Consider the following 27,837-nt stretch of genomic DNA (forward strand, 5'->3'; position numbering starts at 1 on the left):
ACCTTTCTCTGGTCTTTGAACTGATGCCTGAGGATGAAAAATAGATGCATGTTGCAGTACAAGCTTCTTTGCCAAAGGAGATCGCACCTCTCGGCGCGACAACACTATTGACATTCGTGTCTGTCAGCTGCACCATCTTTCTGGGCCTCGGTCAGTTGGTTTTCCAGACACGCCTGAAGGTCAACTTGGCATCGGTTGTGCCACCGGAAGTTGTGGATCGAGTTATCTCGGCTGGAGCGACGAACCTAGCGTCTGTTGTTGACGAAGGGCTACTACCTGCCGTGATCGAAAACTATGGCAAATCCGCCACTCAAGTTTTTGTGAGTGTTTCTCGTTACCCCTTCGTGCTCGTACATCTATCGGTAGACATTAACTGACTCAAAATAATCAAGTATATCACGGCCGCCGCTCCGGTCCTATCCTTCTTGCTCGTGTTGTGCTGCAAATGGACCTCCACGAATACAGCTTCCAAGAAAAAGGTTGAGACACCATCTTAGCTGAGATTGCCATATAGTGTTAGCTGGGATTTGGTTTGCGTGAGTGGCTTACGTAAATAGCTCAGGAAATGAAGTAAGGTGTCTTGGTTATTCTGCAGTAGTAACCTTAAGTCTTGATAATTACCAACAATCACGCCAAACTCCGAGAAGAGAGGAATTACTAATAGTTAGGACCAATGTGTGATAAAAGGCAGTATACTAGTTATTCATTGTCCTTCTACTTGGAAGCAGCTTCATCTTGCTCCTTGATCTGCTTCTCCCACTCCTGAAGAGACTTCACTCCCTTTGGAAGGCCGACCATGGTCAGATCTTGCTCGTCCATCAACTTGGCCTTGATCTCCATGGACTTGGTCCAAGAAGGGCGCGTGGTGACTCTCTCATGCCAGGCTTGTACATTGGGGAATCCCTTGAAGCCATCCCCGGAAGCACAGCGCGTCACATCATCGAGACGGTCATTCCAAGGGGCAAACGCAATGTCGGCAAAGGTGATGCGGTCGCCCACAAGCCATTCCTTCCCCTCCAAGCAACCTTCCAGCACGCCCAAGACGCGATGCACCTCGTTGTTGTATCGCTCTATGGCCGACGGCAGCTTCTCCGGATGGTGGTTGTTGAACCACCCGGCTTGGCCGTAATACGGACCCTGGCCGCTGGCCTGGAAGTACAGCCACTGGTTGAGATGATGTTTCTCACTCAAGGAGCGGCCTGACAAGATCTTGTTCGGGTCGTATTGCTCCACAAGGTAGGTGATGATGGCTCCAGACTCCCATAGGACCAGATTCTCAGCATTGGGGTCGACAATGGCTGTATCGATAATCAATCAGTAACTCTCCTACAACGTTGCAGTCAAAAGCAATGCGACACGAACCTGGAACGCGGCCATTAGGGTTGAGGTCAGTAAAGGGCTTCTTCTTGATGTTTTCAAACCGGATAGATCGTATCTCGTATGGCACCTTCAGCTCCTCGAGTATGACGACGACCTTCCAAGGATTCGGTCCCGGCGCTTGACGACTTGTGTGTCAGTATGTGAGTAAGATTCAGAGAGCGTGATGCTTCCATGAGGTCAACTTACGAGCCATCCATACTTGAATCGGCTTCGTCATCTTGATCGCTTTGGTCGTAATCCTGATTGAATGATGGACTGCTCAAGATACCGCACCCAAGGTCAATAGGAACAAGGTCAGTGTTGAGAGAAATCGAAACAGGGGAATTTGGAATTTCGTGCGAAAGAGGGGAAACCGTTTTCCCTAGCTGGTCATAAACCAACGCCCGCCCTTTGTAAGCAACACAACATCCACTGTGTGTCTACATACTGTGTACTTGATATGCTGTGCTACCTCGGGTAATATCCCCTTGCCGCCACCCCACCCGAAATGACAATGCAGATCATTACATGTTATATGTCACTCTGTAGGGCTGCATGCGCCAATCTTTGCATTACCAACAAGAGCACTCGCCACAGCCTTATGCAGACTCTTCCAAGAGTACTAATAGGTACTTACAGCTACCTCGGCCTGATGTTCGTAGGTAGCCACTCTTAGAGACCAGTCGTTGAGCAAGCTTGGTATGAATCAGAATACAGAAATGGCAGCCCCATTAACGGTATGGTGGAGGAGCATAGTGGTGGGGCATAGCGGAGGTCTTCAGAGTATTTCTAGCATTGACTGCACTTCAATTATCTGTGTTCTGTGAGTTCTCGTACCCATCGTGTTGCAATCTCAACTTGCTCACCATATAAGCCACCGCGAAGTTTGTTTACTGCATCTAGCCAAGAGCTTTCTGCTTGTCCATACAAGTCCTTGGCATGGAGATCTCCCTTGAATCGCAGGCCCACAAGTTGGTATCGCACCTCGCTTCTCAAACTATGACAAACCATGGTTTCGGTTCCATGTCAACTTCGATATACGACACGGCGTGGGTTTCCATGATTCCAAACCGCGAGGCCAAGACGGCGTGGCTGTTCCCGGAGAGCTTTAGGTTTCTCTTGGCAACGCAGCTCCTGACGGGGCCTGGCCGAGTTACGCCACGGCCCTGGATGGGATTCTTAACACCGCCGCGGCGTTGCTTTCTCTCAAGAAGCATATCCGGGACGTGCCCGAGAACACGGACTGGGTCTCCAGGAGCTTGCGTGCCGAGAGAGCACTGTGCGCCATGTTGGGCGGCTGGGACATGATGGAAAGCGATCAGGTGGGATTCGAACTGCTTGTTTGCCATCACCTCTCGCTGCTGCACCACGAGGGTGTGAATACTCGATTTGCAAACATGGAGAAATTAACTACCCTGTGCACTGACAAGCTAGCGAGGATCCCTCCATCTAGTGTGTACAAAGCACCATCGACACTACTGCACTCTCTCGAAGCCTTGACAGGACATATTGATTTCGACCAGGTAGGGCGATGGAGAGACGCCAACGGGTCCATGATGGGGTCGCCATCGTCAACCGCAGCCTACCTGATCCACGCAACCACATGGGATGATGAAGCTGAAGACTATCTTAGACGAGTCTTGGTCCACGGCTCGGGCAAGGGTAACGGGAGTGTGCCTAGTGCGTGGCCAACCACGGTATTTGAAGTCACTTGGGTGAGTTGAAGTTCACCACCCATCAATCAGGGTTCATGAATACATTCTCACCTATGAGACGTCGAATAGGTCGTGGCAACATTTGCTGCAGTTGGGTTGCCCATTGACTGCTCTGAATTACATGCTATTGGTAATTTTCTCCAGGAACTGATGGCGGGCCACCATGGCACTGTCGGCTTTTGTGAGTCCACGCTGCCAAACAACGACTCTAAAGCATTTCTTACTCACATTTCGGAAACGTACAGCCCCGAGCTCACTGCCAGATGCCGACGACACGGCGATGACGATTACAGCTTTGCAACATCTAGGCGTATCGCTTGATTTGAACCCCCTATTCAACATGTTTGAGTCAGAAACACACTTCAGGACGTATGAAGCAGAACGAAATCCAAGCATCAGCGCCAACTGCAATGTCCTGATCTGTCTTCTTTCACGAGACGACCGCGGTGAATACGTGCCGAAGATCCTCAAAGCTCTTCGGTTTGTCTGCAGTCAAATAATGGCTGGCAAGGTGACCGAGAAATGGGCAAGTGATCCCGAGACTAATAATCACCTATTTGGTAACACGAACGGTCATGCTGATCAAAGGCTATACAGCACCAAAGTGAACTGTACTGGGTGAAGTTGCTGTCGCAGGCCTTCAGTCTACTTTTCAGGGACGCTAGCGAGGTGTTCCGCCAAAACCTCTTGGAAAGTGGCCCAGAGCTAGAAACCGATGTTGTCCAAGTATCACTCCACGTGCTCTTGAAGATATTCCAGTCACAGCGTCCGGATGGCTCATGGGAAGGACGCTGTGAAGTAACAGCCTACGCCGTCCTAGCACTTGCCTCGCTTTCCTTCCTGCCATGGATTTCTCAGATGCGGTGTGCGCAGTTGGCTACGAGCATGGAGGCGGGTAAGGGGTTCCTTTTGGCCAAGAGGAACTGCTGGCACCATGGCGACTACCTTTGGACGGAAAAAGTCACTTATGGCTGTGGAACCTTGTCCGAGGCATACTGCCTCGCCGCAGCGGTCGTGCCTTCCCCTGTAGATGAACGTATCCAGCCACCTTGCCCATGGGCTGACCTGCCCAAAGGCATAGTCCAAGGGGTCCAGGGCGCCCGGAAGCTGATCCAGCGCACCCCGCTCTTCCAGGGGACAGAGCCATACCTGTTGGACATCGCCGAGCTACTAGCATGCTACTCGGTCGAAATGCTCGAGCATCAAAGACATCAGGGTTTCTCCCGGGCCGGCCTGGGCGAAGACAAGTATCTAGCCTTCATACCTCTGACGTGGACGGCGTGTGGGGTTCTACAGAGACATCCACTGAGCATACGCACGTTTCGCATCATGATGTCCCTATCTATGTTCAACTACCAGGTCGACGAGTACATGGAGGCGGGGGTCGCGAACGACGTACGCGTGAACTTGGACGACGTTCGCTTGTTGGTTGATGAGCTTTTTGATGAGAAGCACAGTTATCGATCCAGAGAACGGAGCGTTGCAGATGGGAATGGCAATGCCGAGAATCCTAATGGGTACAGCGCACCGCCGGTCATGACAGAAGAGATTAGGACAACGCTGGGGCGGTACATTGGTTGGGTGCTTCAGAGCAACTGCGAAGTGGCCAGCTCTACCAGCGGGCGGGAGAAATTATCCTTGGAGCTCCGAAATTTCCTTTTGGCCCATGTAACACAGAGCGAAGATAACCGACGACTTGCGTCCTGGAAGCAGGACAAGTCTCGGGGCCAGAAAGGCGATGACGAGGACGGCACTGGTTGCGTTATCGATTCCTCGCGCGCAGCAGGAGCAGCACCGACCCCTAAAAGGTCATTCTATAACTGGGTACGTTCCACGTCGGCAGACCACACCTCATGCCCATTTTCTTTCATCTTTTTCGTCTGTCTCGTCGCTGGTCAGCCTGGTTCCCATTTCCACGACGCCTTTGCCATGTCCAAGACAGCCTACGTCCTCGAGGACCTCTGTCGCCACCTGGCCAGTCTGTGTCGCATGTACAACGACTACGGGTCCGTTTCGCGGGACCGGGCCGAGGCGAATCTGAACTCGGTCGACTTTCCCGAGTTCCAAGAAGCACGGCCGCACGGGCAGCAGCAAAACTACGAACCGCTCTCAGCACCGTCGTCGGCGTCGGCGTCATCACTCCTAGAGGACGCCAAGAAGGAGTTGATGTGGATCGCCGAGTACGAGCGCCGTGGGCTCAATCGTGCGGTGGCGGAGCTCGAGAAGATAGCTGCAGCGGGGGCATGTAGTAGGGAATTGGTCGAGGCTCTAGAGGTGTTCTGTAACGTGACAGATTTGTATGGGCAGATCTACGTGATCCGAGATATCGCGGCCCGAGTCAGCTGAGGCTAATTTTTAGTAGTTCAGACTGCGCACCCAAGGCGGACTCCTGTAGAAGCCGACAGCTAGGTGGTAAAAATCAGTAAACAGATTGTGCCAACAGGGGTTAGATAAACTATGTTAACCCCGATATATATTAACCCTTGAATAACACCTTACGCTAAAGTAATATTATAAATAAAAGACAGGCTACACGTATTTCTCGAGGCATAATGTTAATCGTCTTAATAATAAGTATCTTTAAGTATGCACTACTATGAAGAACGGGGGCGGTATAGCTAACTTCCCTTTCGAGGCTATCTTAAAGAGGCCATTTACGCGGCGCCTAAATCATCCTTCCGGAGGTAAGTCGATATATGATAGGGGGGTTGAAATTGTCACTTGCAACCGCAGCACGGGATGAATGTAAGAAAGGGGACCGTGCATTCTGTTAATGTGGAGTCCTTTCCCCTTTTCACTACATTCCTAGTCCTAATAACCTTACGTCCTCGAGTCCCACGCTCACACGTCCTCACACTTTCACGTACTCAACATGACCTGTAATTCGAAACGAGTGTTTTGATGGCGAACTACGAGATCGACCTCGAAGCGTATAGCCCGCAGCTCGGGATAGATTCAACGAGTGAAATTCCCGGCCGGGCCCCTTCTAGGTTGACCAAACAGCAGCTCTACGATTCACTTCCTATCAACCATGCAGATCGCTCGATACGGCTTCTAGAGATTGATTCACTTCTGCTAGGCGTGGTAAATCACGATGCGCCTCTACAAGGGACGCTACGGGTCGTCTCGTTAAAAAGCAGCCCCTCCCTTTACAGCACTGTCGTACAAGTGGGGTGAACGCACTTTGCCGGAGCTCGATAACATCCGCGTGCGCCTTGAGGCAGGCGATTATGTCGATGTGCCGATTACTACCAACTGCCGGGAATCACTTTGGGCCCTCCGGACACGGGATGATCTGATATGCATCTGGGTAGATGCTATATGCATTAATCAGGCTGATGACGAGGACAAAGAGTCGCAAATCCCGCTTATGGGGGAAATCTACACATTCGCTGAGATGGTCTATGTTTGGCTCGGAAGAGCCACCCCTATGCCGAAAAAGGTGTTCCGCAATCTGTCCTTCTTTTTTATGGGCGCAATCTTCATGGACATCGTTGCGTTGGGGAGCGCCCCCGAGGGGGAGGCGAGCCGCAGAGTAGGCCGAGTGCTGATGCGTAGCATATGGCGGTATACGTGGTATCGGTTTATGACCTTCCAACGCGGGCTTGCGTATTTGGCAGTGAACTCGCCAACGAAGTTAATACGCTTAGGGACTGCATTGGTTGCACTTCAACGTAGGTAGCCGTTTATACATATAACTTTATCCTCTATTATCTTTACTAGGTAGCATTGCTAACTCGAGTCCGGATTTAGTAGAAGTAGAAAAGAACGAATCGCACCACATATCCGTCCAGGAATTTTCCGACGTATTTGGTCGAGAGTGGTTTGACAGGGCCTGGACATTTCAAGAGCTCCTCCTGGCCTCTAACATCACGATACTCTGCGGGAACGATGCTATCAGCTGGGACGCCCTTATCCGCGGCCTCGCAAGACTCACCTATGATCACGTTTCATACCCCTACCCGTTCTGGGAACGTTTCTCTAGGTCCAATCGCTTCCGCCAAGATATATTCGCAAGTCAACCTAATCAGTCATTCATAGCCCTTGTTCATCTTTGGGCTGGGGTATCACGACCTGAAATGTGGAACGCTAAAAGAATGAGAGCGCCGCGCGTGTTGACCATTTTCGAATTTTACCGTGAGGGTCAAAACATACTGGGTACCTTCCTCTGGTCTCTGCTACTCGGAAATGTGTGTTTTCCGGTTTTTCTCGTATATCTTTTAGAATTTTGTGTTTCTATACTTGGGCTAATAGCCATCCCAATCGTAACTACTACCGATAATCCAGTAGTTCGCGGAATTCCGTTGAGAGGCTCGCTACTACTAGCCCTATTATGGGCCTACGATACCATTTCATCTTTTGAAACCAGGGCCTGGGTAGGCTTTCACCAACGACGGAAAACCTTCCAATCATAAGTATATTTGCACGAAGCAAAGATATGGCATTAACTATATGAATTATGATGTCGACATTTTCTGTTTCGGAAGAGGAGCTTCTATGTTTCAGGGAATAATACAGTCTCTACGAACACGACAAGCAAGCGTGCCCAAGGACCGTTCGTTTGCTGCCTATTCGGTTATATCTCGCCTTCGTACTCCAGCCTTTCGACCTGATTTTCAAAAGTCACTCGGTGCGGTATAACGAGATCACTTTGAAACACTCCTCAGATTACACCCTGGAATGAGTAGCCTCCTCGTCGATGTCAACGGCGAAAACCAGGATTACAAGGACGGGTTTCCTTCATGGGTTCCGGACTGGTCCAGGGCAACACAGACTAATTGGATTGGCTCGCCAGAACCATTTGAAGAACGTTTTCTCACCGGTGGTAATGGTCGTTTCCGTCCACGCATTTGTTGTCCCTCATCCGTACTACGAGTCGCAGCCAAACCCATTGACACGGTAGCGTACTCGTCTTGCTCTTTCCCCATTGTCAAGGAGCCGACATCCGAACACAATAACTCTGATGAGCAAGATGAAGCCGTCAAGATTGCAACTCGCATCTTTTCTGATTGGTTACAGTATGCCATGTCAGGCTTCCAACGAAGCCGGCCCTATAATGAAGAACTACAGGAGTCAACATTTCGATTACTCCATCTGCAATGCAACGGGGAAGGACTTGACTACATCAGTTGCAAAGACGTCCTGGCAGAGATGGAGCCAGGTAGCAATCTCTCCTCTTCGGCTTACAAGCTAGCATATGAATTGTGGTATAAAAGCTTGGCGAATGAAAATCCGTCGAGCACGCTTGAGCAGCGACAAGCAGCTATAGTTCGCGATCAAACTATTAGCTTCCAGAATTTGATGTCTGGAAAGAGAAAGCTTCTCGTTACTAAAACAGGGCTGATCGGATCTGGCTGCGAGGCTTTACAGTTGGGCGATCAGATATACAGAGTTGCAGGCGTTTCCGTTCCCATCGTTGTGCGGCGTCAGTCATCCATGTTCAGGGATGGGTTTTACGATCGACCATCCCTATCCATGGTTGGGCCTGCTTTTATCTCTGGATCTATGGAGACAGCAACCGAGTTTGAGCTTGGACATGATTTTCACTTTTTGTATCTAAAATAAGCTGAGCCACCCCCTCTAGCGGGCTGGTCTCGCTCGGGGAGTACCACAGCGCCGCTCTTTTGGGGGGGGGGGGTGTCTTTGCACCGAGCGGTAGCAGTGCCGGGCCGTTGTATGTCATGGCAAGATAAGTGAACGGTGGATATTCGCAAGGGAACCAAAGCTAAGAAGTCACTCATTCACAGCTACCGCTCCAGACATGAGCTATACTCCGAACTTGATGAAGAAGTATGGCAACAGCCAGTAGAACATGATGGTCATGGCTTGCTATGTTTTGGGCCCTCTAGCGGGTGCGTATTCCCACCTGCAGCTCCATAGGCTCTGTATCACACGCTTATTGGCTTTGGGGCGACTAGAGGATATCCACGAAAAATAGTGGTAGTAGATTAGTATACATCGATTGTGTCGTAGTCATATCATATCCGTGCTTGAGTGATGTTACTGTAAACAAGGGTGAATATATACATCTATAATTCCAGAAGTATGTAAAGTAGCTGTAGTAAAACAATGGTTCTATACACGGAGTAAAATGTCGCTTGCTAACTATAACCACGAAAGGAATGGCCTGGACCTATACCCAACGCCAACATGATGTCCCAGTCCCGCAACCACATGCAACCACGTCTACCTATTGTAAACAGGGTGACCCGGTTCTCGCGGACTGCTCTGCCCGGACCGGTCCCCAGCCGGGGCGTAGCCCGCGTAGCCGCCGCGGCGCCCCGCCGGCATGGCGGTGAGGGGCCTGTCGTCGTAGATGCCCTGGCGGCGGCGGGTGTTGCTGCGCATCTTGAGGCCGATCCAGAGGCCCGCGACGAACTCGGAGGGGTTAAAAATGCCGGCCCAGGCCCAAATACCAAAGGGCCCGCCCTGGTAGCGCGAGCCGACGGGGTTGACGCCGTTGGCGCTTTCGTACGCGGTTTCGGTGTCGTGCGCGAGGGGCTTGTGCAGCGACGCGCGCGCGAGGTAGTACGGGCTGACGCTGTAGGCGTGGTGGAAGAAGACGGAGAAGGGCACGCACAGCAGCGCCAGGATCAGGACGGGGATGCCGATGTACTCGTCGGCCCAGGACAGCGTCGCGGTCGGTTGCAGTATGTTGTCGTGCACGATGGAGGAGCGCAGGATCCAGTACACGAGCTGGATCAGGCCCGTCACCGCGACGAGCAGCTTGAAGGCGAGCAGCTTGGCCAGCGGGCGGTGGTGCGCGAGCTCCTGCTTGAGGGCCGAGTACAGCCGCAGCGCGGCCAGCACGGCCATGGTCAGGCTGACGTTGTGCGCGATGTCGAGCCAGAGGCGCGCGAGGCGCGGGCTGCTGCTCACGAGGCAGTAGACGCGCGCGCCCTCGGTGATGTCGGTGAAGACGCAGATGCCGAGCTGGACGACCGGGTACTGGAAGATGCACCACCAGAGGCTGCGGTACCACTCCAGGCCATGCTTCGGCTTCTTGTCTTTGCCGCCGCGCCGCCCGCGGCATAGACTCATCTTGCTCGCGGGCACCGTTAAGACGGCGAAGAAGGCGTCGCGCTGCTCGTCCGAGGGCGAGATGTACTGGCACATGAGCAAGAAAAAATTGGCGAGCGCGACGGCCTGGAAGAAGTCGAGCCAGGGGTTGAGGTAGGCGTAGGCGTTGGGGAAGGCGGCCTCGAGGAAGAGGCCGATGGCGAAGATGGGCAGGTAGCCGCAGATGCGCAGGATGTTGAGCTGCTCGTTGGGGCGGCTCAGGTGCGTCGCGTGCCGGGCCATCAGAATGAAGATGCTGAGGGTGGTGAAGGCGGCGCACCCGGCCGTGACGTACACGTTCAGCCAGTAGAAGGTCTGGCCGCCGGCCAGCGCGGCCGTCTCGGTCTCGACCAGCGGGCGCGGCATGGCGCAGAGCTGGCCGTTGGCGGCCGTGTAGTTGAAGGGTTCGGGCTTGTCATCTCGGGTGTGGTGTAATAAGCGACCGACGAGGTGGTGTAAGTGAGTAGGGTTCATTGTGTGTGTATGGGCTGGGTTTAAGGTTGTCTAAGTAAGTTCCAGTTGCAAATGTGCCTGAGAGACTTGGTCTTGGTCAGCGCTAAGGGGTAGGAATAGCGCCATTACTTATAACTTCTGAGAACGCTTCCTCGCCCATGCGGCACAGTCAGTCGCAGGGCCCTTTTTCGTTGTGCTGACATTTTGGCGGATGGGCCGCGAGTCAAGGAACCAGCCCAGTGACTCTCTAAGTTCCTGACCAGTCAGCTTCCGGCTCGAATCCTAGGAGGGAAGGCTTTGGTGATGCAACGAAGGCTTAGCCATGTAATAAGATTTTAGCGCCCAGCTCAGGGCCATAGAGGGTGTCAACTGCATGACGATCCGTAACGTAAGTAACGTCTGCCATTTGTTCCATTCCTTTTTTGGTCCAGGCTGGCATAGAAAAAGACCCCCCGAGCTGCCGGAGCTACACGCAAAGTAAGCAATTGCGCCTCGGAATTTGCAGTTCTCCGGCGGGAACGATAGCGACGCTTTTGAAATAGCGCTTATTATGTTTCCCTGAGTCCTGAGCTAGCGACGACGGTTGATGGCAATGAGCGATGGGGGCGCTCGCCCGCGTAGGGCTGTAATGGCTGGTAGCACCAATCACCGTTTGCATAGCCACCCCTATTCCGGGCCTTGGGGACTTATTGGCAGGGGTCTCATCGTAACCCCACAGCGGTGGATGCGCTAAAAAGCTTGTCGTCAGTGGTCTCTCTTCTAAACGATAGCGAGATATGCGCGTCAGCAATGGAAAAGGCATACTTGACGCAATCTTCGCTTATTGATTTAGGCTGCGCATCTCTACCTATTATACTACAGTCGAATGTAGTAACCGTTAGTAGCTGATGGAGCACATGGCTCGCTATCGCATAATGGCCATCTTCATCGTCAACTTCGCGTAGCTCTCTCTCTCATGTGGATGCCCGATGGCTGTCCGAGACATGGCAGCGCCCGATGAAGGCGGCTGGACTCTACGCTTCAATGTCGCATTAACATCATCAAGCGGGAGGCCTGCCAGCACGTACCAAATGAAAGACAAACACTCTTTTACATCGTTTCGCAACCAGCGCTTTCGAGGGCAGCTAATCACCTCGGTGGCTATAATCATACGTATTGGGTGCTAACCATGTTGTTGTGTCACTCGCTCACTGGTAGGTAAGTTCGGGGGTGAAGAGGTTTCAACTTCACCTACTACCAAATCCGGGACACAACATGGTGCTTTTCAATGTAGCCACGCAGGTCAGTTGAGATGTTCTTGGTTGGGCCGAAGCAACCAAAAATCCGACCGAATGAGCGAGTGGCTGCAATAACCATTGAAGTGACTGGCATTGATTACTCAAATATGTACGTCTAAATAAATACAACTGATACGGAAGTGCTTCAGACTTAATCCAATGTCAGTAAAGGACAATACCAATATTACTCGATATTAGGGCAGGAAGGACAAGGCTTTTGTAAGCTCCAAAGGACGACCGAGCAATGACAGCAAGCCCAAATACTTGGACTGTTTATAGATGTTATACTCAGAGATGCTAAACCACCACAGTCTCATTGGTGTAGGAAGTTCGATATCGCATTTGCTTTGGCAGATGCGAAGGATGACGGCTCTCGTGTTGGGGGGTTTAAGAGTTCATCGTCACCTTAGAACGCGATTTCAAATGTGTGGTCGTACTTCACTTGTCGTGAGTCTCCTGTGGCGGCTGATGGACAGGAATGTTCCAGCCTTCCCTCTGCCTCAAGAAACTTTCCACTCGCTCGTGGCGGCTCAGGCCAAACTGCGCCGTCTGCCGCTTTCGTATTTCGTGGCTGATGGCCTCGTGTTTCTGCTCGTGCATCTCGACGACATCCAACGAACTCTTGGTTGCCCTCTTCGCCTGGCCCATGCTGCCGGCTATAACAAAAGCGCACAAGACCACGACGAACATCTCGTTGCTCATGAAGACAGTCTGCTGTTTCGCCTTCTCTCCGTCCCGCTCTCCGTACCACCGTTCCCAATCTTCCCAGGTCGCATTCATGCTCGGGTTCCCAGGCTCGTTCCGCCAAGACCTGTCGGCCTCACGGTAGGCACTGTTGTCCATGGAAAGCTTCGAACCCCAGCCGGCACCGTACATATCGTACGCTCGTTTCCGGGTGGGATCCGAAAGGATCTGGTTGGCGGCCACGACGAGGCGATAGCGCTCTAGTCGGACGGCATGCGTGAGGGAGTCTGCCTTTCCAGTCTGGATATGTCGATCGGGGTGATATATCTTGACCAGGGTATAGAAGCGGGCTTTGCTGTAGGTTGCATCCCGTTTCTGGTCGAAGATCTGATACGGCGTAGGATATGGGCCTGCAGGCCAATCATGATGGTTCACGGAGGTCTCGGATCGTCTGGGGAACTTGTCGGAGACGGTAGCATATTGCCGACTGGGTGTACGGGATAATCCGCATTTCTGTCGTCGGGGTGAGGGCGTCCTGTAGCTGGGTTCCGTCGGGCGGCGCGGGCTACATGATGACGTCGTAGAAATGTTGGGCCATATAAAGGTCGGGAGGTTGGAGGAGGAGTAGAGGGCGACGGGAGCCTTCTTCAAGAGCATTTTGATTGAGGGTTGATGAATTGATTGATACTACTACATAGTAGAGAAGTCATGGCTATGAAGAAGGAGAAGAGGAAGTACGGAATCTAACGTTGATCAATGGATGATGAGTTCGGGAGATAAATCGGATCTCGGACAGGGTCTATGTCGTAGGTGTAGGGATGGTGCTTCTGGTAGTCATCTGCTAACAAAGTAGGTTGGAGAGTTGTTGCGCGCCGTCGCTAGCGAAACCCAGCTCGCCAGGAATCCCCGCGCCCAGAATTCCGAATCCATGCGATGGAGGGGATTTGGAGTGGCCCATGCGCAGGATGGAGAGATGCTTGGGCAGTCAGTCACATGGGCCAAGCTTTGGATGTTCAAAGCAACCACTCGCCCGGGTCGACTGCGAACCAGAGCAAAAAAGAAAGTGGACAAGATATACATTGATTGATCTATGTACAGTAGTCCAGTACAATGGAAGGCATGCCTTTCAATATTATTTGACTGACAGGCACAGCCCCTTGCTGGTTTCCGATCTTAGATTTGATAGAGTGATTGATTGTGTAGATGATTGGCTGGTACAAGCATGATGGAAATGCTGCCCTTGTTCTTTTTTTCTCCAGTTGTCAGAGAAAAACCAGGCAAGCATTGAAGGTGAGGGAGGGTGAGGAGTGGGTGAGCACCCAATCAATGCCCGGCCCTTTCGGATTCTCTCCACCAAAAGCAGCTAAAAATCCAAGTACTAGATGCTGCACACTATCTACACTTCCCATCCCTCACGTGCAAAATCACCCTCCACACTAGACCTCATTCCTCCAACCACCACGGTACATCAACTCCAACAGTCACACATACCACGTCTACCAGATTGATCTTGGTTTTGGAGAGCAAAACACTCAAGCTCCCAACCGTCTTGTCTACCTTTCATACGCACCTTTGCGCCTTGCGGAGTGGCATTCGCCAACAACATCTTGAAGCTTGTTCATCTGCCGGACAGCCTGCCCCAATTTCCACCAACTTCCACCCCTCATCCACCTCCCTTCCAGCTTCACCATCAGCCTGAACCGCTGCAAGACTCCTCATCTCAAAGCCCTGTCTTTGTCAACATCCCGTACCTGCATACTTCTCCGGATAAGAGCCCATCGAACCCCGGCAAGAAACCCCGCCATCTTACATCCCGCCTCCCGAAAATACCAAATCTGGTCCTGCACCGTCTTCATACACCCCTTCAACGCCGACCCGCCCAAGGCCCGCTCCTCGAATCGACTCTCTACACTGGCATTCGTGAGTTCATTGAACTCGACCAGTTTCCGAAATACCACTCTTCGCCCTCCGACGGCCGTTCCTATCCACAAATCGGACGGAAGGCCAGCCTTGACCGCTCAATCCAGAAAGCCTACTCTTCTCTCTCTACACACAATCCACATTCGCCATGACGGACGAATTAGCAGACCAGATGCGGGCCTCAACCCTGGCAGATAACAATGGCTCATCAGAAGACTGGAAGAAGACTTTGAACCTCCCCAACAGGGACGGCAGACAGCAGACAGAGGTAGGTGCCTGCTCCGGCGACCCGGTCCATTTCTCTTGCCCATAGAGGTGGGGGTTTCTAACAATTTGCTTACCCTCCTTCTCAGGATGTAACGAACACGAAAGGTCTCGAATGGGAAGACTTTGCCTTAAAGCGCGACCTATTGATGGGCATTTTCGAAGCCGGCTACGAGAAACCCTCCCCTATCCAAGAAGAATCTATACCCGTGGCCCTGACCGGCCGTGATATCCTCGCCCGAGCAAAGAACGGTACCGGCAAAACTGCCGCTTTTGTTGTGCCTACTCTGCAGCGTATCAACCCCAAAGTCAACAAGATCCAATGTCTCATTCTCGTCCCCACTCGCGAACTTGCTATGCAAACGTCGCAGGTCTGCAAAACCCTCGGAAAACATCTGGGCATCAACGTCATGGTCACCACTGGAGGAACTGGTCTACGGGATGACATTATCCGTCTGCAGGATCCCGTCCACATAGTAGTGGGCACTCCCGGACGTATTCTGGATTTGGCTGGAAAGAATGTCGCCGATCTGAGCGAATGCCCCATGTTCATCATGGACGAGGCTGACAAGCTGTTGTCCCAAGAATTCACCCCCGTCATCGAGCAGCTGCTTCAGTTCCACCCCAAGGACCGCCAGGTCATGCTGTTCTCCGCTACCTTCCCTCTGTCTGTCAAGGACTTCTCCGACAAGAACATGGCCAACCCCTACGAAATCAACCTCATGGACGAACTCACCTACGTGGAATCACCCAATATTATGCATTTGTGGAGGAGAAGCAGAAGGTTCACTGCTTGAACACCCTCTTCTCTAAGCTTCAGATCAACCAGTCCATCATCTTCTGCAACTCGACCAACCGTGTGGAGCTGCTGGCCAAGAAGATTACCGAACTCGGATACTCCTGTTTCTACAGTCATGCTAAAATGGCACAACATGCGCGAAACCGAGTCTTCCACGACTTCCGCAACGGCGTTTGCCGAAACCTCGTCTGCTCCGATCTCCTGACCCGCGGTATTGATATCCAAGCCGTTAACGTGGTCATCAACTTTGATTTCCCTAAGAACGCCGAGACCTACCTCCACCGCATTGGTCGTTCGGGTCGTTATGGTCACCTTGGTCTGGCTATCAACCTGATCAACTGGGAAGACCGCTTCAACCTGTACAACATCGAGCGCGATCTGGGTACCGAGATCCAGCCCATCCCCGCCACCATCGATAAGGCCCTCTACGTTTACGAGAACCCCGAGAACATTCCGCGGCCCGCCAACACCCTGCCACCGCCGAGGCAACAGCAATCATCTGCTGGTACTGCCCAGAGGAATCCACAAGACCAACCCCAGCGTCAACCAACCGGGCCTGGCGCCTCCCAGGGTCGCAGCCAGCAACAAGGGCCGTCTGATTTCCGAGGCCAACCGCAGCAACAGCAGCCCGATGGTCAGCCTCGTCAATACCGCGGTAACAACCATCGTGGCGGAGGTCGCGGGCGTGGTGGCTACCAAGGTCGTGGTGGATATAACAACTACGGCAGGGGGAAGGGGCCAGCAGCCCCAACAAGCTGCCTAATTGTTCACCGCCATGACACTTCAGCAGGCCACACACATCCACCAAGACTTTGCGCAAGTTAACGTGGCCAACATCTTCTTTCCTCCTCCCTCATCTACATTGTACATACTTCCCTTCTTATCTGGCTTGTTGATTTGTATCATACCCATCGCGCCGTCTGCATTGGTTCTCTGTTTTCTTCCAGAATCATCCCTTGGAAGGGTTTTTATCATAAAGAAGATTTCTCGAGATGCATCTGAGGACTGGAGGCCCAAGCACGGTAGGGCGGGGATGATTGATCAAAAGTGGCGTTACGGCGTTTTGATTTTGGCAACTTTCATGGTAGCACGGCGGTGTCTTGCACGGCGAAAACAAGGCGAACTCGGTCTCATGGGCAGGGTTGGTCCTGTTTCAACGGATGCTGGCCTTTGCTTTTCGTTGGCAAGGCAAGGCAAGAGTGGTTGATACGAATAGGGTAATGACGACCTGGATGACACATGATTGCGCAACTGGGCGGGTTGGCACTCAACGTTGCAGATTCGTTCGCAAGCTTGGAACGTGGCCGGTTCTTGTCTATCCATATTATGCGACGGACAAGAGGGGGTGGCATTTAATACCTCGAACCATATCACACGACATGGTATAGACGTGGTTTTTGGCGCAAAGGAGGGGGAGGGCTGCAACTGGCCGCCTGCTGCTCCCCTGCTTCTAGAGAATGTCGGTTATACATTCTTGGACACCAGCAAGTGTCTCCTCAGCTCAACAGAGTGAGACTTGGCGGGTGTGAAAATCGACCGTCCGCACTCTTCGACGACGGACTCGGCAATATAGACTCAAGTTGGCATCAACAGTCGGTCGAGACGTCTTTGCTGATGACTCGGCAGGTTGTGTCTCCTTGCATGGTCTAACAAATGAGAAAATAACAACGACAAAAAAACTTTTTTGGAGCAGAACCTGGATCGGCAAGATGGTTTTTCGCACCAGTCAACTTCATTGCATCCCACATGGATGTATTTAATGGTCCTGGTAGGCTTCCTGGTCATCTCAGCAATTTGTAGAGACTTTAATATATGCCACTTTCTCCTTCAGCATTATGTGCCTTCGTCTCTTGACTTGGCATGTGCTGATTTGTAACCGTTGGGTTATGGCGACTGCAAGTAGACAGATTGTCACGGGTTGTTCGTTCCCACTCTGACAAGGACAGTACTTGAATGATGGCTATGAACTGAAACCTGCATGTGACTGGGATGTGCTGGTTGACATGGTCCAGTCAAGTGTTATGTTTTCCGAGATGAGAAAAGGGGTAGTCACGCACTACCTTGGAAGACAGGGGCAAGTTTTTTAGCAAGCCCCTTTTCAGCTCAAAACCACAAAACATTCATGGCCTAAAATGGATAACACGAAGAATGACAGACGGCGTGTGCAATGCGTTTGTCGCAGCATCTAGCTCCCAGTCTGTTATGCTTATTAAACATTTCCACACCTCCTGCTTTACAGGAGGGTTTTAGGGATGTCCATCATGTATTATCTCGATCTCTAGGGATGGCCATGCTAATCCCTCTTGATGGGTGAAGTACGGGAGCTCCAGGGGAAGTGATATCGTGACAACGTACGATAATTACTGCTCATTGTCCGAATCTCGCCCGACATGTCGGGCTAATTGGCTCAGTCTTGAGTAGAGGTGTCTGACTGGGTGGCCACGTGATGGAGGTTGCGTGTTTGTCTGCCCGTCGGAAAGTCGAGTGCTGCATCAGGCCGAGATGGACCCAGGCTGTTGTACGTTATAACTAGCATGCCTTGATGAATTCCCCTCGCACTGCGTCATCGTGGCAGCCTACTTGGTACTCGGTGTCGGAAACGAAGTCGGCACTTGATCGGATTGGTGACAGAGCCTCAACCCAAGCTCGAGCTGAAAGTGACCCAACCGTCGCCGAATTGAGCGCTATAATTCGCCAATACAATGTAAATCTCCAAGGCTAGAGCCTTAATCTAACGCGTTTACATAGCGGGTGCACATGTGGTAAATTTGGTGGTGAATTAATCTGATGTAGATTGGACGTTGAAGTTGGAGGATCGGGATCTAGCGACCAAAGCCTGTGGGTCGAGGAGATGAAAAGTCCAACGGCAGTAGTGGGTAATACCTGGTAGGGTAGCACAGCATGGTCCATCGATTTAACCGTCCCGTCTCTTGTAAGTGAGTCTTGGTTCTATCGTGGAGTAGGTGAGAAGGCACGGAAAGTGCGTGAATGGATGGTTTGATCATCTACCAGAGCCTTCCAGTGGAAGGAGAAGGTGTACAGCTTATATATCCATGTGTGTGTGCATCGGAACTCCGACAGGTTCTACACGAAGCCAGCTATATCTGTTATAAATGTGGCGTCTTGCCCTGGTGATTGCTCAAAATGAGCTCAGGAATAGGTAAAAAATGGAAATTTCAGATCATATTGATCATCAATTCTCGTCTATGTGATGCTATATCGAACAGGGCAAGTCTTGCTCCCACGAGCCGCGAAGCGGAAGGGGCCACACATGAACGGTGAACCACCCATAACGATATGCAATCCCTCGTATTTAGCTTGGAGCTTGGTACAGTATGAGAAATATAAATGATCCGTTACCAGAACTCATAGTGAAGGGTTGGTATCTTTTGGGCCAATACCCCCTCATTAACTCCCAGCATGTGGCCTTTCAGCGGTACCCCTCTACTTGCTTCGCGTATAACCCTCGGCTACCTCCTCCTCGGTACATCTGGTCCAGTCACAGATGGCAGCCAGTCAAGCTCAGCTTAGCCCGCGTTTGGGAAGCGCGCGGACTGCACCATCGTGAAGATAGTCTCCGGTGACTCGTGCGCTACGCTGGCATCCCGGTGTGGCATCTCGGGGGACCAGTTCTCCAAGTATAACCCCCAACATCTGCGACTCCCTTGTCCCAGGGCAGCGGGTTTGCTGTTCCGCTGGCACATTGCCTAACCTTACACCAAAGCCTTATGAGAACGGGTCATGCTACTCCGTGAGTCGTCGTGTTTAAGTTCTATATTGCTGGTGAATCAGTACATGACTTACACCGAACTTTCCAGTACACGGTGGGAAAGGGCGAGAGTTGTTCATCCGTTGGCGCAGAGTATAACGTAACCAACCAAACTTGATGGGGCTGGTCTGGATGCAGGAACCTTCCGGTGCTTCTGACCATCTGCTTGAGTAAAGGCACGCCGCCGTTGCCGAACGCGGTCGCCAATGCGCAATGCGACCCCACCGTCCCCAGGAATGTACCGTCTGGGGAGGGACGCAGTGGGTTGCGTACATGGCCGAGGACGTCAAGGCGAGCCGCAAGAAGAGATGGACAGGCCTCAACTTCGCCGGGACTGTGAAGTGGGCCATCGATCTCACGGGGTAATTGTTCCAGGCAATGGGATTGGGAGAGCTTGCAGCGTGAACAACAAACAGCTTGAATTAATCGTGTGAATGAGGTAAGCCCACCCCACCACCTTATCGGTGCCAAGCTATGGCTACGACACGAAATATATCAGGCGACCAATGTACTCCGAGCCTTGTTGCGCTGATCCGTAATCCCTAACCGCTGACTGCATTACAGCTGCTTAGAATAGCCCACGTGACGTAACGCACCCTACTTCGCCGTATATATCGTATTCTCTTACCTAACCTAGTGCTTACTTACGGGCCAATCTGTTCTCCAGTATATATACTAAGTAGTATCCATCTTGCTTATTTAGATTCGTTAATCTAGCGCCCAGTTTCTGCTATACATACGCCACCAAAATGTCACTATACCGCCCGTCGGTCGTCATCCCGGTCTACTCGGTCCTGGCCGGTGTTGGTTTCGCGACAACGGGATTGCGCCTTTCGGTACGCACACGGTTTGCCCGTGTCTCACTGGGCCTGGATGATTTCTTCGTGATCTTGGGAGAGATCGTAGCCGCCACGTGTACGGCGATGCAGTACTACAATGCGATCCACGGGTCCGGAGGGGAGGCCACCGATCCGGACGGCCGAACAAACGCAATCGTGGCGACCCACAAGATCGACTGGGCCATGATCGTGATCGAGAAGCCCGCCTTCGGCTTCGTCAAGCTGTCCATCCTCTTTTTCTACCACCGCGTCTTCGGCGTCTGGCCTAGCTTCCGCCGTATTAACAACGGCTTGGTCTGCCTTGTGGCCGCCTGGACGATAATCTTCACACTCGCCGACGTTCTCTTGTGCGGCGCGCATCCAGAGCTTATTTGGGGCTTTGATCAGACCGTCGCACGCCGGCAGTGCGGGCACAAGGGCGTGTTGCTGCTCGCGTTCGCTGTCACGAGCGTGGCGACGGACATGGTCCTGCTTGTGCTCCCGCTTTTCTACATTGGGCATCTCCAGATGACGACGCGGAAGAAATGGTCGTCTGGTCTCGTCTTTTTCCTGGGAATGGCGTATGTTGTTTTTCTTCTGCCCATATGCGAAATTCCTGTTCTATAGAAACTGCTCGCGGCGTTACTTACCGCCCTACTGACATATTGTTCTTACAGCTCCACCACAGCAAGTATCTTGCGACTGATCTTCTTGAGTATCGCTCTCCCGACTGGAAGGCTGGAGTTCGCCTACTCGCCACCTGCCCGAGAGCAGACACCGTTGGTTCTGCAAGTCTTTAATCCAACATTCTGGGTGATGGTCGAGTTATGGCTGGGGATCTGGGCGGCAAACCTTCCGCCGTGTTCTCCGCTTCTACGTGGTTTCCATCCCTACCAGCTTCTTACCAGGTTGTATAAACGGGCTACTTCGAGATTCTCGTCAACACCCTCGGTGAGGGAGAGGGAGAGGTTGCCTAGTGATAGTTCAGGTGGATTTCTAGTGTATAAATCTAGTGGGAATAGTAGTGAGAAATAATGCAATATATTTATTAATTTCGATAGGTCCGAACAAGTAATGACAGGCGAACGACCAAGGCTCTAGCCCGAGGCGAAGAAAGTATCCTCTAGGCTGGCCGAGCAAAACTTATCTTATGAATGGGCTACGATGGGCGTCTTTTGAAGATTTTTAATTCCCGTCTAGACATGTCATTCGATGGTTTGCAAGTGGAGTATCTTGACTCGTAACGCCGAGCTAAAAATAGGCAAACCCTCTTTTGCTGCTTAATATCTTTTAGAGTGGTATAATAGGTACCCCTGAAAGTGCATATAAGTCGGGCTCGGAATTGTTATGCACTTTCACCCACATATGCACTCTCCGGTTTAGTGGGAAACCGGCTAAAAGCTGACTCTGCCCCATGTTTGGTGCCCATATTCCGGTGCACGGACGATTTCTGAAAAATCTCAGTGGGTCTATACCCTAACACCCCCCCTGTTTTGCCCCTGTAACCGCATATTTCTAGAAGTCGTATACAGTATGCACTTTTTGCACTTTCCTCCTAAAACCTCAGTCAGGCTCGAAAATATATGCACTTTCGGCACACATGCACTTTCCCCCGTATGCACTTTCAGGGGTATCTACTGTACTCCGTAGATTAGCTGATTCTTCCTCGCACAAAACCCACACAACCCCTACAAATACGATGCTGTCGCTCCCAGGCTCAACACAAAGTCTGGACGACTACACCACGAGCCTATGCGAACTCCTCGAGTCTCCTCTGGTGCGCCAGATCACGGGCGGCATCCATGTTAACGATGCCCTGATTCACGACGCATGGGGTGCACTGCCTCGAGATTGGACTACCTGGTGGTCATCGCTACCTGACCACCGCCTGGCACAGCACCATCTGATTGACAGTATCGACGATGCCCACACTTCAATCGCCTCTCCTGAGCCAGATGTCGGGACCCCACCCGAGTCGCTCACGGAATGGCTGCAACAGCTTCGCTCGGCGTCCTTATCCCGCGCCCAGCGTGCAGGGCCCTGCATTGATCTGCCGCCGGAGCTGTCGGCTCGGATGAACACCAAGAAAAAGGCCGAGGTCTCGGTGGCGGCAGCTTTTATTCGAGATGCATGCGCCGAGAGGAACATCACCCGCGTCATCGACATTGGTTCGGGCCATGGCTACCTCTCCGTCACCCTCGCCTATCTGTTCCCGGAGCTTCGGGTGCTGGCCATCGATGGCAGCGAGTCGCAAGTCGCGGCCTCGACGTCTTTCGCTGCGACACTAGGCGTTCCCCAGGACAAGCTCACCCAGCTGGTCCGCTATGTGGATGGGAAGACATCCGCATTGGCCGAGGAGATGGCGGCCTGGGCTGACGGACAGCGCTGCATCCTGGTCGGACTGCACGCTTGCGGTCAGCTTTCCGAGCACATGTTGCGCTACTTCACCCGGCTTCCATTTATCGACTCCCTCGCGGCCGTGGGATGCTGTTACAACCACATCGTGCCGCGCTCCCCCGAATGCCCCGACGGCTTTCCCATCAGCGCGCGACTACGGAGCCGGCACGTCACCTTGAGCGCGACCGCCCTGATGACCGGCTGCCAAGCGCCCAACAACTGGGAACGGGCCGACCTGGGCAGCCCGGACTCGACGTTCTCGAACCGCCGTCTGTTCCGGGCCATCTTCGAGAAGCTCCTCCACGACAAAGGCATCGACGGCTCGTCCGCCAAGAGCCGCACGCCCTGGGGCATCCGGAAGGGCGACATGGCAAGCTTCGCCCCGTTTGCGCGGCGCGCCATGCACAGCCTCCAGATCGAGGACGGGGCCATGTCCGACGCCGAGCTCGCCGCGTACCACCACAAATACCAGCACTGCAAGGGGCAAATCGCGATCCTCTGGACCCTCAGCGTGCTGTGCTGCAAGCTGGTGGAGAGCGTCGTCGCGCTGGATCGGTACTGCTACCTGGTCGAGCAGGGGACGCCGCAGGTGGACGTGGTGCCGATCTTCGATTACCGCATCTCGCCGAGGAACTTGATGATGGTCGCCCGAAAATGAGCGGGGCGCTTGGGTTAGGCCATTCCTAGTTACTTCGACGTTGCCGCGTTGGGGTGCGTTATGAAGAATACTTAGAAGGAGCGGTTGATGATTTGTCTGGTGTTGTCGGCCGCTCCTGCCACACTGATTGCCATGCGACAACTTGCTCGAGGCATCCAACGCCAGAAAGACGCCCTTCCCGCGCCCTCTCAAAACTGCCATGCAAAGTTTCCTGTCACAACATCGGACCACTGTATTACTTCAGTTCAGTTTCTTTACGGGCAAAGATTATCAAGCTGCACGATGTCTGGCACCGGGAACGACGACCGCCCATCTGCGGAGGAATGGAGTGCTCCATACTGCCAATACTGCGGGTTCGATTTCGAGATTGACCAGTCGGTCAGGGCAGGCACGTTGACTCCCCCAAGACTGACGCGCATAACACCGCGAACTGACCAGATGGGACGAGGTGTCTGTGCCATACAAGCACCAATTGATGAGCCCACACCCGAACCAAGTGTTTCCGTCGTGGGCGGACGATTTGCCGTTGTGGGCGGACGCAAGGACCAGGTTGTTTCCAGGGCTATATTCCGTTCGTGGCTTGGCGGGAAGCCCCACGGATGCCACGCGGCCTGTTACCAATTCGCAACGCTCATGTAAGTACCTGGACCTCAATCAGTCCCTTCAGTTCTTCAGGGTGACTGAGCGCAGTTTTCAGAGTTCGAGGTCATACAACGAGAGGCGCTACAAATGGATGCGAGACAAGCTGGCTTCGCGCATCCAAGAGCTGTTCTCGGGCCTACCCGCGGAGGTTTGCTACATGATTTCCGACTACCTCATCCCAGCATACGCCGTACCCGGCCTCGTCAGCCTATTTACTATTGACGCCAAGGAAGCAGCACTCGCGCGCCCCCTTTTTCAGAACGGCCCTTATCGGGAATGTACCTTTGTCAGACGAAGTTTGCGCCTTGCTCGGATCTATCGACGAGCCGATGTCTGGGCTCGGCACGTTCATATCGACGGCGTCCGCTACGTCGCTAGCCTGTCTAACAAACCCCCCTCCACTAGGCACGTTCACGCGACGACGAGGGTGCATACGGCCGGCGACGTCGCGGCTGGCATGAGCCTGGTGGACGACCCTCTCGGCATCACCGACGTGCAGTTCTTCCGGGAAAATCCGGCCTTCGGGGATTCCGGCGACTGGTCGCTACAGTACGTGGAAACGCAGTGGCGCAACCTACGGGTCAACGATAGTGACTATATCCTTGTCTTTTCGGATGTGGGTAGCAATATTTTCCCCTCCCTTCGCCACCTCTTTCTTCTTCGCGATGCTTGATTCTTTACTAACGTGTGTGCCGTTGCTGCAGACTGTAAAAGTACGCGACATCACCTGCGGACCGCCGGCCGCCAGACGCGGCCTCCAGACTTGAGACAACGCTGCCCAAGACCGGCCAACGCTTATTGGATTTCCATGGCCGCAGTTTGAGATAGACCATCGCTTTCGCTCAGGGGTTATCGGAATAGCGCTGTGATGTCTTCAACACGACTCCGGACTACCGACCTACAGATGTGCATGTAGCTGTTGGTATCAAGATGGGCTGCTTGGACACATCCTTAATGTTTTTAACCAGCGCTCGCTTGATGCTCCCGTCGAATGGAATGCCCAAGTATATAGACACTCGAATAGACACTTAGATGAGCGTAAACATAAACCTGGAATTTGCGGTTCATTGGAAGTTTCAGGTCACATCATAGCCCCTGATCATGCTGACATCTAGCCCAAACATTGTCGAAGGAAGTACCTGCTGCGTTTGGTTCTAAATATCCTTTTCACCAATGTACCGCAACCTCGATACTGATTTCGTACCGATATATCGGAACATCATTCCTGCTAGTAGAATACCTGCAGAACTGCCTCTGCAGAAGGTGCATTTACTCGGAGGTATCGCCAAAAGCCAGCAGTTTCTAGTTGATAATCTGGTCGCAACTGAATTTGGGTCTTTGGGGGTCGTAATGCCTGACAGGGTAGGATGGCCGTCGGCCATCCGCCAACACATAATGCAACCAACAATTATCGACCCGAAGCTAAAGTGCGGTGTTCCCCTAGATCTGTCCTGAATGCAAGATTAAGTCCATCTCGTTTGATCAAAGAGCACCGGTCACCGCGATGCTCGTGATACCTTACATATCTTAGGTAGAAAGTTACAGGGATCTTCCCTGCTTCCATGTAGTATTCTGGAGTTTGAGGTGCTGCAAAGTACAGCCAGTTCAAGAACGACACAAGCATTATCGCGTCATGGATTGCCAATACCGCAAATTCGCTTGGCTATGAAGGCGCCCCCTACGTCTGGTCATGCGCCTGCTTCCTCTTCCGCCAAGTTGGAACGCCCCAAGGGGAAAGGGCGGTAGAGGGAGGACCGTCAAGCAGGCCCCGTCCATTCCGTCCGCGGCAGAGATCCTCGCCGCGGAGCCCGTGGACGCGAAGGCGAAGGTCGAGTTGGACTTGGGAGGGGTGTCGATGGCGATCCGTGGAAGCTCCGGTCGGGCGATTTGGTCAAGTTTGTCATGAGCTAAGAGGAGAAGTGCCCCATGCAGTAATTATATCGCCCTTAGTTTGGAGGGACGAGGGCATATCACTTGGCCGCCAGAGTAAACGCCAGTCTTCTGGATCAATTCCGGTCAAGCAGTGTACTGGAACGAGGTATTAGCCCAGGATATGGCACACCGCGAACTACAAAACTTTGGAGCTTCTTGACGGGAACCTGTAGTCTTCTACGCTTTCAAGGATCAGTTCAGAGTGTTTTTCATTATGGTATTATACACAACAGAAGACAAGGCGAGCAAACGGTTGGAGGAAGCCAGCAGCCAGGGGGGGACTGCACACATCCTCGACTTGGTCGCCCTGTGTCTCGGTGAGCTCAATCTCATCCCCATCGCTCCGGGAACTCGTCCAGCTGCTGTTGAAGCGCCAATGCATTATGAAAACGTGGGCCAGCTTTGAGAAGCACCTCGACAAGGTACTGTCTTTGAGCGTTTTCAGATATACCATCTACCATAGACTAACAAAACGGCTGTTTGAGCCACAATCAGTTTTTGAAGATGCCTCATGACAGAAAAGTCGCGAGGAAGCGTGGTGTGGGCACGGTTCCTCCACGAGCTCTCATTACTAACCTTTCGCTGGAGGCCATGGTTTTCAGCCAGTGGGATCTCTGTCCCAAGAACAAATGTTTCGAGAAATTTTACGTCTCCAGTCGCTGGGTGGATGCTGGTGGCATTTGAGGTTTTGGTGCTTCTGATTAGCTATGTGGTAGATATAACGAAGAAGAGTGCGAGCTAACGTATCAAACAGGAAAATATTGGTGAGAACAAAGTCATTATCTAAAAGTACAAACCAATTATGGGAAACATCCCCATTGTGTTTACTTATAATATATAATATTACCGAGATTCTTCTCTCTATTATCCACTCCAACCAGGCATCGATTTTTGCACACATACTATTGCCCTAAAACCCTGAACCAATCCTAATCCACGCCACAAGGAAGAAGACCGAAAGTTGACTATGTCTGGGTACTCGAGCAAGGCAGCGGAGCGCAATGGGTGCAGACCCATCGTCACCGAGGAACAGCGTGAGCAGATCGCCGCCTCATGGGTGGACGAGCTTGAGCCCGATCTGCTCTACTGGCTTTCCCAGAGCGCGGACGAGTCCCACCCCAGGCCCAAAGCGACTCTGCCCATATCGACTCCGCCCATGCTGCGCGTCACCAACATATACAAGACGGTCCGGGAAGCCGACATCCGCGCGCTGTTTGAGGAATTCGGCTCCATCGAGTCCCTGTTCCTGCCCAGGGACAGTGCAACCGACGCGGCCCATGGTTTCGCCTTCATCACCTTCACGGAGCCGGCGACGCCGTCCACGCCTGCGAGCGTATGGACGGCTTTTGCTACCAGTACCTGGTCATGAACGTCAGGCTCGACAAGTCCTTTGACTACTACGGCCCGCCGGCGCTGCTGCTCGAGTACCCCGCCGAGGGGGAGCTGGTGTGCCGTGACCCCCCGCTGCGAGCCAACGTCGAGCTGCAGCCGATGTCGCCCATGGCGACGCACGCGACGATCGTGGTTGCGACTTCGTGGGAGCTCACGGATAGCCGGAAGCGCCAGTTGGAGGACGCGAAGAAGTGGGTGCTCGGTTCCACATTGGGCGGGCGCGTCTTCCTTACCTACGAGACGTGCGAGCCAGCCAGTCAGTAAGACCGAGCGTGGTGGGCGGGGTGAACATGGCGATTGCGTACCTACCCGCCTTGGCCAGGAATGTACCGAGGGCAGTACGGCTTTGTGAGAACTTGAGTAGGCTTGAGCAACCCTGAGCAGAGTGGTGAAATGGTAAAATAGAACTTCGGTTATGACCAAGAGAATGAATCAATTAAGAATGTAATATTGTATCTGAAACGAACTCCTATTTGAATGTTTGCGGCTTCAGCAGAGGCAAGGAAAGAAGGTTTAGGTGGTACGGTGAGACTGCATCAGAGGAGCTATTTATGTATGCCACGAGCGCGCACCATCGCCCAAATGCCTTGCGTTACAATCCAGTTCGTAGTCGAGACCTTCGCAGCATGTGTTGGTCAACCTCAAGCAGTCATCCCGGCTCTTCTGGATCAGGTCGGGCGTCCGTGGCCATTCCCCTCA

At 52.7% G+C, this 27,837-nt stretch overlaps 10 protein-coding genes across 10 annotated transcripts; 7 read left to right on the forward strand and 3 right to left on the reverse strand.

The window, feature by feature from the left end:
* Positions 1 to 714: 714 nt before the first annotated feature.
* PG994_012607 (uncharacterized protein) lies at positions 715 to 1,597 on the reverse strand (the record flags this gene model as incomplete). Its single annotated transcript, XM_066864016.1, has 3 exons — positions 715 to 1,298; positions 1,363 to 1,497; positions 1,567 to 1,597. The coding sequence occupies 3 exons, from the start codon at positions 1,595 to 1,597 to the stop codon at positions 715 to 717; spliced, it is 750 nt and encodes a 249-aa protein (XP_066710164.1).
* Positions 1,598 to 2,298: 701 nt separating this feature from the next.
* On the forward strand, positions 2,299 to 5,420 carry PG994_012608 (uncharacterized protein; the record flags this gene model as incomplete). The annotated part of the gene is made up of 5 exons (XM_066864017.1): positions 2,299 to 2,471; positions 2,513 to 3,074; positions 3,144 to 3,255; positions 3,320 to 3,585; positions 3,672 to 5,420. The coding sequence occupies 5 exons, from the start codon at positions 2,299 to 2,301 to the stop codon at positions 5,418 to 5,420; spliced, it is 2,862 nt and encodes a 953-aa protein (XP_066710165.1).
* A 2,106-nt stretch (positions 5,421 to 7,526) lies between these two features.
* Positions 7,527 to 8,639, forward strand: PG994_012609 (uncharacterized protein; the record flags this gene model as incomplete). The annotated part of the gene is made up of 2 exons (XM_066864018.1): positions 7,527 to 7,696; positions 7,742 to 8,639. The coding sequence occupies 2 exons, from the start codon at positions 7,527 to 7,529 to the stop codon at positions 8,637 to 8,639; spliced, it is 1,068 nt and encodes a 355-aa protein (XP_066710166.1).
* A 621-nt stretch (positions 8,640 to 9,260) lies between these two features.
* On the reverse strand, positions 9,261 to 10,607 carry PG994_012610 (uncharacterized protein; the record flags this gene model as incomplete). Its single annotated transcript, XM_066864019.1, has 1 exon — positions 9,261 to 10,607. The coding sequence occupies one exon, from the start codon at positions 10,605 to 10,607 to the stop codon at positions 9,261 to 9,263; it is 1,347 nt and encodes a 448-aa protein (XP_066710167.1).
* Positions 10,608 to 12,301: 1,694 nt separating this feature from the next.
* PG994_012611 (uncharacterized protein) lies at positions 12,302 to 13,204 on the reverse strand (the record flags this gene model as incomplete). Its single annotated transcript, XM_066864020.1, has 1 exon — positions 12,302 to 13,204. One exon carries the CDS (start codon positions 13,202 to 13,204, stop codon positions 12,302 to 12,304), a length of 903 nt encoding a protein of 300 aa, XP_066710168.1.
* Positions 13,205 to 14,615: 1,411 nt separating this feature from the next.
* Positions 14,616 to 16,355, forward strand: PG994_012612 (ATP-dependent RNA helicase DHH1; the record flags this gene model as incomplete). Its single annotated transcript, XM_066864021.1, has 3 exons — positions 14,616 to 14,735; positions 14,821 to 15,471; positions 15,546 to 16,355. 3 exons carry the CDS (start codon positions 14,616 to 14,618, stop codon positions 16,353 to 16,355), a joined length of 1,581 nt encoding a protein of 526 aa, XP_066710169.1.
* A 3,693-nt stretch (positions 16,356 to 20,048) lies between these two features.
* On the forward strand, positions 20,049 to 20,744 carry PG994_012613 (uncharacterized protein; the record flags this gene model as incomplete). Its single annotated transcript, XM_066864022.1, has 1 exon — positions 20,049 to 20,744. One exon carries the CDS (start codon positions 20,049 to 20,051, stop codon positions 20,742 to 20,744), a length of 696 nt encoding a protein of 231 aa, XP_066710170.1.
* A 1,072-nt stretch (positions 20,745 to 21,816) lies between these two features.
* Positions 21,817 to 23,172, forward strand: PG994_012614 (RNA small subunit methyltransferase; the record flags this gene model as incomplete). The annotated part of the gene is made up of 1 exon (XM_066864023.1): positions 21,817 to 23,172. One exon carries the CDS (start codon positions 21,817 to 21,819, stop codon positions 23,170 to 23,172), a length of 1,356 nt encoding a protein of 451 aa, XP_066710171.1.
* Positions 23,173 to 23,454: 282 nt separating this feature from the next.
* Positions 23,455 to 24,581, forward strand: PG994_012615 (uncharacterized protein; the record flags this gene model as incomplete). Its single annotated transcript, XM_066864024.1, has 3 exons — positions 23,455 to 23,807; positions 23,848 to 24,430; positions 24,519 to 24,581. 3 exons carry the CDS (start codon positions 23,455 to 23,457, stop codon positions 24,579 to 24,581), a joined length of 999 nt encoding a protein of 332 aa, XP_066710172.1.
* Positions 24,582 to 26,713: 2,132 nt separating this feature from the next.
* On the forward strand, positions 26,714 to 27,402 carry PG994_012616 (pre-rRNA processing protein Mrd1; the record flags this gene model as incomplete). The annotated part of the gene is made up of 2 exons (XM_066864025.1): positions 26,714 to 27,079; positions 27,133 to 27,402. The coding sequence occupies 2 exons, from the start codon at positions 26,714 to 26,716 to the stop codon at positions 27,400 to 27,402; spliced, it is 636 nt and encodes a 211-aa protein (XP_066710173.1).
* Between the last annotated feature and the right edge of the window lie 435 nt (positions 27,403 to 27,837).

This window comes from Apiospora phragmitis (genome assembly GCF_038363925.1).
Source record: "Apiospora phragmitis strain CBS 135458 chromosome Unknown utg000010l:1.0-9815664.0:9184709.0-9829525.0, whole genome shotgun sequence".
In the NCBI taxonomy this organism is placed as follows: Eukaryota; Fungi; Ascomycota; class Sordariomycetes; order Amphisphaeriales; family Apiosporaceae; genus Apiospora; species Apiospora phragmitis.